This window comes from Megachile rotundata, unplaced genomic scaffold (assembly GCF_050947335.1).
Source record: "Megachile rotundata isolate GNS110a unplaced genomic scaffold, iyMegRotu1 scaffold0374, whole genome shotgun sequence".
In the NCBI taxonomy this organism is placed as follows: Eukaryota; Metazoa; Arthropoda; class Insecta; order Hymenoptera; family Megachilidae; genus Megachile; species Megachile rotundata.
This window is the reverse complement of record NW_027473671.1, coordinates 111,259-121,881: the sequence shown is the minus strand read 5'-3', so window position 1 is coordinate 121,881 and position 10,623 is coordinate 111,259. Positions and strand designations below refer to the sequence as shown.

At 35.5% G+C, this 10,623-nt stretch overlaps 3 protein-coding genes across 3 annotated transcripts; all 3 read right to left on the bottom strand.

Annotated features, from left to right (window-relative positions):
* Window positions 1-609: 609 nt before the first annotated feature.
* On the bottom strand, window positions 610-1,305 carry LOC143266362 (testis-expressed protein 2-like). The gene has a single exon (XM_076541948.1). It carries the CDS (start codon window positions 1,303-1,305, stop codon window positions 610-612), a length of 696 nt encoding a protein of 231 aa, XP_076398063.1.
* Window positions 1,306-1,371: 66 nt separating this feature from the next.
* On the bottom strand, window positions 1,372-3,375 carry LOC143266361 (uncharacterized). The gene has a single exon (XM_076541947.1). It carries the CDS (start codon window positions 3,373-3,375, stop codon window positions 1,372-1,374), a length of 2,004 nt encoding a protein of 667 aa, XP_076398062.1.
* A 325-nt stretch (window positions 3,376-3,700) lies between these two features.
* On the bottom strand, window positions 3,701-4,396 carry LOC143266360 (testis-expressed protein 2-like). Its single transcript, XM_076541946.1, has one exon. The coding sequence runs from the start codon at window positions 4,394-4,396 to the stop codon at window positions 3,701-3,703; it is 696 nt and encodes a 231-aa protein (XP_076398061.1).
* Between the last annotated feature and the right edge of the window lie 6,227 nt (window positions 4,397-10,623).

Here is a 10,623-nt window from a genome sequence, read left to right as displayed (position 1 = left end):
CGTTCTATCGATCATATTAGCATAATATGGTTAATAATATGAGTTAGATTGATAAAAATAAGAGTAATATGTATAGTAATTGTCGTTCTATCGATCATATCTGCATAATACGGTTAATAATATGAGTTAGATTGATAATAGTCAGTGTAATAAGTATGGTAGTTGTCGTTCTGTCGATCATATAAGCATAATATGGCTAATAATATGAGTTCGGCTGATAATAATAAGAGTAATGAGTATAGTAATTGTCGTTCTATCGATCATATAAGCATAATATCGCTAATAATATGAGTTAGGTTGTTAATAATACGAGTAATAAGTATAGTAATTGTCGTTCTATCGATCATATAAGCATAATATGGCTAATGTAGGATTAGTATTTTCACGAACTAAACCTTTATTACAGAACACGATAGAACAGTGGTGAAAAGTACACGTAAAATTACAAAAACATACACGCACGCACACACAACAACAAAAGTACAAAAAAGTCCAAAAGTCCAAAAGTCCAAAAGTCCAAAAGTCCAGAAATCCGTAATTCGTAAAATCGTACGCCGTAATCGTGAACCGTAACCGTGATAAAGATCGTAATCGTCGCACACACGCTCGTCACCCGTTGTTCGCTCTTAGCTTCTCAAATTCCCTGAGTAACTTGGCTTCTATCCACTTGGTAACGTAAACGATGTTAACCGTTCTCTCGCCAACCGCGGGTTTTACGGTAAGAGTTACTTTCGGCACGGGTTTGAAACCGTACCATAAACGATCGGACGGCGCCGGTGGAACGTTTACCGACAGACAACCTTCTATACTTGAAACGGTAACCATCAGACGAATTTCCGTGTTCGAAACTCCTTCCATCGCCCTTCGAACGTAAGACAATTCCGTCGCATGTTGAAAATATTTGTTTGCAGCTATCCTGTCGACCATGCTGAGAAACTTTTTCCCAGACGACTGTCGTATACCGGTTGCTTCTTTGGCCGTGTTGTATAACTGTGCTCTCGAAGCATCTTCGTCCTCCGTAGACGTTTCTGGAGTGTCCTCTAAGTCGCTGTCAAAAATCGCTGACCTCGCCATCGATTCGTGTTTCTCCGAAGAAATTATTACGTTGCTGTTACTCGGAACCGATCCGGCCCTCGTCAACTTCATCAGGTTCAGTTTCGTTTCGACCGTCATGGTCAGGGATCCTTGGTACGTCACGTCGAAGTCGAGCCAAAGACCTCGTTCGTTGATTATCGGTTTCGTTACGTTGCGAACGACGGGCGACCCTTGCCCTATCGTTACCTCCGAAACTAAAAGGCACTCCATGAAATACGGTAATTTTATGCTAGACAATTTCCGAAACTTCGCGGTATATTCGCGGCACGACCGTTATCACTGTCCTACACTCGGCCATCCTAAAAAGGCATATGACCCCAGATGCCTTTCATAATCCTTCTTCTGCTTCTTCTTAATATCTCTTCCTCGTTTTCTTTTCCGTTTCGGTCGCTCGTTTTCGTAAATCTTGACCATGGGGTACCGGTCTCGTACTTTTTCCACGTTCAGTCGCCTACAATCAACGCATAAGCGGGCAGTCCCGTCGTTCTTTTCGACTAGGGCGATCGGCCTTGCGTACTCCGACAGAGAAGATCGTACAATATCGTCGCGTATCCCTTTTTCGTTTTGCCAGTTAAACTCTTCTCTTTTGGAGGAAGCAAGCTGTCTCGCCCGTTCGTACACCGGTTCGTCATCTTTCAATACAGGTTTCATCATTACATTACATTCGCGACTTCGCTTGGGTTTGTATTCGCGAATGACGGTCTCGGTTTGCTCGCGAATTTCCGGGTTTTCGACGTCGGCTAATTCAATCGTGTCGCGGTCTCGTTCGCAATCGATATACAAAATTTCCGCCGGTGCATCACACGCGTTTGGCCGTGTTATGAGCGACATAGTTCCGTTCTTTATTATCCATTCCGCGGTCGTTATAAAGTCGAAGCCCAGCAATACCCCGCACTTTAGGAGCGCGTCCTCCACTACATGCAAGGTGACCCCGCGCCTCTCCCCGTCTATTTCGATTTCGCCGTCGAATTTCCCGAGCGTCAAGTATTCGTCCGACCCCACGCCACGGAGACGCATTACCTCATTGGTCAGCGGAGGTGCCCCGATGCTCATGTACACGGTTTTTCTAATTAGCGAAATGTCACTCCCCGTATCTAACACGGCTAGCGCGGCGCATCCGTTCACGCGTATGTCTTTCCGGTATTTTCCTTTCCCCCTTGCCGTAACAGTGAGAACGTTTTTCGCGATCGCTTCTTTTTTCGTCGGGCACTCGCGCGAAATGTGGCCAAACTCGTTACATTGGAAGCACTTACGCCCTTTTCCTTGCGAGGGACATTCCGACGTCAGATGTCCTTGGTCGCCGCAGTTGATGCATCTTCTCCCTGCCGTTGCTGCATAGGCTGCACCATCGCTTCGAGATTTCGACGCTGACTCTCCTCCTTTGCCCGTGGTGTTCGTCGCTTTCGGCCTCAAGGTGATATTGCCGAATGCTTCCAGCAAATCGGCGTTCGTCTTGAACCTCTGGAGACGAGCCTGGTCCTGGAGAACGGGATCGGGAATCCCGTCGATGACGTAGTCGATGAGTTCCTCTTCGTTTAGAGAAATCCGGTTCGCCAGGATTACTTTCTCGTGGAGGTAATCGGCGAAGGTTTCCCCTCGGTGCCACGTCCGCTCTTCAAATCGCCGTCTCGCCACCAACCGATTTGGCCGTCGATCGTACATTGAGCCCATTCGCCCCAGCAGCATCTCAATCGTCATCGTCATGTGCTCGGGGCGGGAATGGAACCATTCCTGCGCTCTCCCTCGGAGTCTTGACACGACGAGGAAGCGGCATGCATCGTCTTGCACTCTGTAGGTTTCCCGTAGCAGCTGTAGTTGTCTCGACCACGTTTCAAATGCGCCTTCTGATCCATCGAAGTGGTTCAAAAGATCCGCCATAGCCGTGATGTTCATGCGAAGGGGTTCGGGTGGCACAGCCGCGACCTCCGCTCTCGTTGATGGTTGACCCGCGTTACCTTGAGCCGCGCGCGCGAATTCCAGCTCGCGCCTCGCCAGATCTGCTTCTCGGAGGGCCATTTCCTTTTCTTTTTCTAAAAGTTCCAGTCGTAGCTTCATCAGCTCCAATTCTGTAGACTGAGCTGGTGTATGAGGCGTCGGTGCCAGTTTGCTGTCGTTGTCGCGCGACGTCTCGCCTCCGTAAAAAACATCATCCACCTGTGTGCCGTGTTCGAGCAGTCTCGCGACTAATTCGTTTTTCGTACCACTCGTAGAAAGAGCTTTCTCTCGCAAGATCTCTTTCAAGCGTGCCGTGGTCAGGTCTTGCAAGGATTTTTCCTCCATTTTATCGTAATTGTCCGTTTCACAAACACTGTTTTATCACGCACTTTTGGATCGCTGTTGAGATCCCGGACGAGCCCCCAATTGTAGGATTAGTATTTTCACGAACTAAACCTTTATTACAGAACACGATAGAACAGTGGTGAAAAGTACACGTAAAATTACAAAAACATACACGCACGCACACACAACAACAAAAGTACAAAAAAGTCCAAAAGTCCAAAAGTCCAAAAGTCCAAAAGTCCAGAAATCCGTAATTCGTAAAATCGTACGCCGTAATCGTGAACCGTAACCGTGATAAAGATCGTAATCGTCGCACACACGCTCGTCACCCGTTGTTCGCTCTTAGCTTCTCAAATTCCCTGAGTAACTTGGCTTCTATCCACTTGGTAACGTAAACGATGTTAACCGTTCTCTCGCCAACCGCGGGTTTTACGGTAAGAGTTACTTTCGGCACGGGTTTGAAACCGTACCATAAACGATCGGACGGCGCCGGTGGAACGTTTACCGACAGACAACCTTCTATACTTGAAACGGTAACCATCAGACGAATTTCCGTGTTCGAAACTCCTTCCATCGCCCTTCGAACGTAAGACAATTCCGTCGCATGTTGAAAATATTTGTTTGCAGCTATCCTGTCGACCATGCTGAGAAACTTTTTCCCAGACGACTGTCGTATACCGGTTGCTTCTTTGGCCGTGTTGTATAACTGTGCTCTCGAAGCATCTTCGTCCTCCGTAGACGTTTCTGGAGTGTCCTCTAAGTCGCTGTCAAAAATCGCTGACCTCGCCATCGATTCGTGTTTCTCCGAAGAAATTATTACGTTGCTGTTACTCGGAACCGATCCGGCCCTCGTCAACTTCATCAGGTTCAGTTTCGTTTCGACCGTCATGGTCAGGGATCCTTGGTACGTCACGTCGAAGTCGAGCCAAAGACCTCGTTCGTTGATTATCGGTTTCGTTACGTTGCGAACGACGGGCGACCCTTGCCCTATCGTTACCTCCGAAACTAAAAGGCACTCCATGAAATACGGTAATTTTATGCTAGACAATTTCCGAAACTTCGCGGTATATTCGCGGCACGACCGTTATCACTGTCCTACACTAATAATATGAGTTAGATTTATAATAATAAGAGTAATAAGTATAGTAATTGTCGTTCTATCGATCATATAAGCATAATATGGCTAATAATATGAGTTAGATCGATAATGATAAGAGTAATAAGTACAGTAATTGTCGTTCTGTCGATCATATAAGCATAATATGGCTAATAGTATGAGTTAGGCTGATAATAATAAGAGTACTAGGTATAGTAAATGTCGTGCTATCGATCATATCTGCATAATATGGTTAATAATATGAGTTAGATTGATAGTAGTGAGTGTAATAAGTATAGTAATTGTCGTTCTATCGATCATATAAGCATAATATGGCTAATAACATGAGTTAGATTGATAATAATAAAAGTAATAAGTAAAGTAATTGTCGCTCTATCGATCATTTAAGCATAATATGGCTAATAATATGAGTTAGGTTGATAATAATAAGAGTAATAAGTATAGTAATTCTCGCTCTCTCGATCATATAAGCATAATATGGCTAATAATATGAGTTAGATTGATAGTAATAAGAGTAATGAGTATAGTAATTGTCGTTCTATCGATCATATAAGCATAATATGGCTAATAATATGAGTTAGAGTGATAACAATAGGAGTAATAAGTATAGTAATTATCCTTCTATCGATCATATAAGCATAATATCGCTAATAATATGAGTTAGATTGATAATAATAAGCGTAATAAGTATAGTAATTGTCGTCCTATCGATCATATGAGCATAATATGGCTAATAATATGAGTTAGATCGATAATGATAAGAGTAATGAGTACAGTAATTATCGTTCTATCGATCATATAAGCATAATATCGCTAATAATATGAGTTAGATTGATAATAATAAGCGTAATAAGTATAGTATTTGTCGTTCTATCGATCATATAAGCATAATATGGCTAATAATATGAGTTAGATTGATAATAATAAGAGTAATGAGTATAGTAATTGTCGTTCTATCGATCATATAAGCATAATATGGCTAATAATATGAGTTAGGTTGATAATAATACGAGTAATAAGTACAGTAATTGTAGTTCTGTCGATCATATACGCATAATATGGCTAATAATATGTGTTAGATTGATAATAATAACAGTAATAAGTATAGTAATTGTCGTTCTATCGATAATATAAGCATAATATGGCTAATAATATGAGTTAGGTTGATAATAATAAGAGTAATAAGTATGGTGATTGTCGTTCTATCGATCAAATTTGCATAATATGGTTAATAATATGAGTTAGATTGATAACAGTGAGTGTAATAAGTATGGTAGTTGTCGTTCTGTCGATCATATAAGCATAATATGGCTAATAATATGAGTTAGGCTGATAATAATAAGAGTACTAGGTATAGTAAATGTCGTGCTATCGATCATATCTGCATAATATGGTTAATAATATGAGTTAGATTGATAGTAGTGAGTGTAATAAGTATAGTAATTGTCGTTCTATCGATCATATAAGCATAATATGGCTAATAACATGAGTTAGATTGATAATAATAAGAGTAATAAGTAAAGTAATTGTCGCTCTATCGATCATTTAAGCATAATATGGCTAATAATATTAGTTAGATCGATAATGATAAGAGTAATAAGTATAGTATTTGTCGTTCTATCGATCATATAAGCATAATATGGCTAATAATATGAGTTAGATTGATAATAATAAGAGTAATGAGTATAGTAATTGTAGTTCTATCGACCATATCTGCATAATATGGTTAATAATATGAGTTAGATTGATAATATTCAGTGTAATAAGTATAGTAATTGTCGTTCTATCGATCATATTAGCATAATATGGTTGATAATATGAGTTAGATTTATAATAATAAGAGTAAGAAGTATAGTAATTGTCCTTCTATCGATCATATCAGCATAATATGGCTAATAATATGAGTTAGATTGATAATACTAAGAGCAGTGAGTATAGTAATTCTCGCTCTATCGACCATATAAGCATAATATGGCTAATAATATGAGTTAGATTGATAATAATAAGCGTAATAAGTATAGTAATTGTCGTTCTATCAAAAATATAAGCATAATATGGCTGATAATATGAGTCAGGTAGATAATAATAAGAGTAATAAGTATAGTAATTGTCGTTCTATCGATCATTTAAGCATAATATGGCTAATAATATGAGTTAGATTGATAATAATAAGAGTAATGAGTATAGTAATTGTCGTTCTATCGATCATATAAGCATAATATGGCTAATAATATGAGTTAGAGTGATAACAATAGGAGTAATAAGTATAGTAATTATCGTTCTATCGATCATATAAGCATAATATCGCTAATAATATGAGTAAGATTGATAATAATAAGCGTAATAAGTATAGTAATTGTCGTCCTATCGATCATATGAGCATAATATGGCTAATAATATGAGTTAGATCGATAATGATAAGAGTAATGAGTACAGTAATTATCGTTCTATCGATCATATAAGCATAATATCGCTAATAATATGAGTTAGATTGATAATAATAAGCGTAATAAGTATAGTATTTGTCGTTCTATCGATCATATAAGCATAATATGGCTAATAATATGAGTTAGATTGATAATACTAAGAGCAGCGAGTATAGTAATTCTCGCTCTATCGATCATATAAGCATAATATGGCTAATAATATGAGTTGGATTGATAATAATAAGCGTAATAAGTATAGTAATTGTCGTTCTATCGATCATATAAGCATAATATGGCTAATAATATGAGTTAGGTTGGTAATAATACGAGTAAGAAGTATAGTAATTGTCGTTATATCGATCATATAAGCATAATATGGCTAATAATATGAGTTAGATTTATAATAATAAGAGTAATAAGTATAGTAATTGTCGTTCTATCGATCATATAAGCATAATATGGCTAATAATATGAGTTAGATCGATAATGATAAGAGTAATAAGTACAGTAATTGTAGTTCTGTCGATCATATAAGCATAATATGGCTAACAATATGTGTTAGATTGATAATAATAACAGTAATAAGTATAGTAATTGTCGTTCTATCGATAATATAAGCATAATATGGCTAATAATATGAGTTAGGTTGATAATAATAAGAGTAATAAGTATAGTGATTGTCGTTCTATCGATCAAATTTGCATAATATGGTTAATAATATGAGTTAGATTGATAACAGTGAGTGTAATAAGTATGGTAGTTGTCGTTCTGTCGATCATTTAAGCATAATATGGCTAATAATATGAGTTAGGCTGATAATAATAAGAGTACTAGGTATAGTAAATGTCGTGCTATCGATCATATCTGCATAATATGGTTAATAATATGAGTTAGATTGATAGTAGTGAGTGTAATAAGTATAGTAATTGTCGTTCTATCGATCATATAAGCATAATATGGCTAATAACATGAGTTAGATTGATAATAATAAAAGTAATAAGTAAAGTAATTGTCGCTCTATCGATCATTTAAGCATAATATGGCTAATAATATGAGTTAGGTTGATAATAATAAGAGTAATAAGTATAGTAATTCTCGCTCTCTCGATCATATAAGCATAATATGGCTAATAATATGAGTTAGATTGATAATAATAAGAGTAATGAGTATAGTAATTGTCGTTCTATCGATCATATAAGCATAATATGGCTAATAATATGAGTTAGAGTGATAACAATAGGAGTAATAAGTATAGTAATTATCGTTCTATCGATCATATAAGCATAATATCGCTAATAATATGAGTTAGATTGATAATAATAAGCGTAATAAGTATAGTAATTGTCGTCCTATCGATCATATGAGCATAATATGGCTAATAATATGAGTTAGATCGATAATGATAAGAGTAATGAGTACAGTAATTATCGTTCTATCGATCATATAAGCATAATATCGCTAATAATATGAGTTAGATTGATAATAATAAGCGTAATAAGTATAGTATTTGTCGTTCTATCGATCATATAAGCATAATATGGCTAATAATATGAGTTAGATTGATAATAATAAGAGTAATGAGTATAGTAATTGTCGTTCTATCGATCATATAAGCATAATATGGCTAATAATATGAGTTAGGTTGATAATAATACGAGTAATAAGTATAGTAAATGTCGTGCTATCGATCATATCTGCATAATACGGTTAATAATATGAGTTAGATTGATAATAGTCAGTGTAATAAGTATAGTAATTGTCGTTCTATCGATCATATTAGCATAATAAGGTTGATAATATGAGTTAGATTGATAATAATAAGAGTAATAGGTATAGTAAATGTCGTGCTATCGATCATATCTGCATAATATGGTTAATAATATGAGTTATATCGATAATGATAAGAGTAATAAGTATAGTGATTGTCGTTCTATCGATCATATAAGCATAATATGGCTAATAATATGAGTTAGATTGATAATAATAAGAGTAATGAGTATAGTAATTGTCGTTCTATCGATCATATAAGCATAATATGGCTAATAATATGAGTTAGGTTGATAATAATACGAGTAATAAGTATAGTAATTGTCGTTCTATCGATCATATAAGCATAATATGGCTAATAATATGAGTTAGATTTATAATAATAAGAGTAATAAGTATAGTAATTGTCGTTCTATCGATCATATAAGCATAATATGGCTAATAATATGAGTTAGATCGATAATGATAAGAGTAATAAGTACAGTAATTGTAGTTCTGTCGATCATATAAGCATAATATGGCTAATAATATGTGTTAGATTGATAATAATAACAGTAATGAGTATAGTAATTGTCGTTCTATCGATAATATAAGCATAATATGGCTAATAATATGAGTTAGGTTGATAATAATAAGAGTAATAAGTATAGTGATTGTCGTTCTATCGATCAAATTTGCATAATATGGTTAATAATATGAGTTAGATTGATAGTAGTGAGTGTAATAAGTATAGTAATTGTCGTTCTATCGATCATATAAGCATAATATGGCTAATAACATGAGTTAGATTGATAATAATAAGAGTAATAAGTAAAGTAATTGTCGCTCTATCGATCATTTAAGCATAATATGGCTAATAATATGAGTTAGGTTGATAATAATAAGAGTAATAAGTATAGTGATTGTCGTTCTATCGATCATATAAGCATAATATGGCTAATAATATTAGTTAGATCGATAATGATAAGAGTAATAAGTATAGTATTTGTCGTTCTATCGATCATATAAGCATAATATGGCTAATAATATGAGTTAGATTGATAATAATAAGAGTAATGAGTATAGTAATTGTAGTTCTATCGACCATATCTGCATAATATGGTTAATAATATGAGTTAGATTGATAATATTCAGTGTAATAAGTATAGTAATTGTCGTTCTATCGATCATATTAGCATAATATGGTTGATAATATGAGTTAGATTTATAATAATAAGAGTAAGAAGTATAGTAATTGTCCTTCTATCGATCATATAAGCATAATATGGCTAATAATATGAGTTAGATTGATAATACTAAGAGCAGTGAGTATAGTAATTCTCGCTCTATCGACCATATAAGCATAATATGGCTAATAATATGAGTTAGATTGATAATAATAAGCGTAATAAGTATAGTAATTGTCGTTCTATCAAAAATATAAGCATAATATGGCTGATAATATGAGTCAGGTAGATAATAATAAGAGTAATAAGTATAGTAATTGTCGTTCTATCGATCATTTAAGCATAATATGGCTAATAATATGAGTTAGATTGATAATAATAAGAGTAATGAGTATAGTAATTGTCGTTCTATCGATCATATAAGCATAATATGGCTAATAATATGAGTTAGAGTGATAACAATAGGAGTAATAAGTATAGTAATTATCGTTCTATCGATCATATAAGCATAATATCGCTAATAATATGAGTTAGATTGATAATAATAAGCGTAATAAGTATAGTAATTGTCGTCCTATCGATCATATGAGCATAATATGGCTAATAATATGAGTTAGATCGATAATGATAAGAGTAATGAGTACAGTAATTATCGTTCTATCGAACATATAAGCATAATATCGCTAATAATATGAGTTAGATTGATAATAATAAGCGTAATAAGTATAGTATTTGTCGTTCTATCGATCATATAAGCATAATATGGCTAATA

Excerpts from the sequence above, each read along its gene's own strand:
- LOC143266362 (XM_076541948.1), bottom strand. The coding sequence starts at position 1,305 with ATGGAGTGCCTTTTAGTTTCGGAGGTAACGATAGGGCAAGGGTCGCCC.
- LOC143266360 (XM_076541946.1), bottom strand. The coding sequence starts at position 4,396 with ATGGAGTGCCTTTTAGTTTCGGAGGTAACGATAGGGCAAGGGTCGCCC.
- LOC143266361 (XM_076541947.1), bottom strand. The coding sequence starts at position 3,375 with ATGGAGGAAAAATCCTTGCAAGACCTGACCACGGCACGCTTGAAAGAG.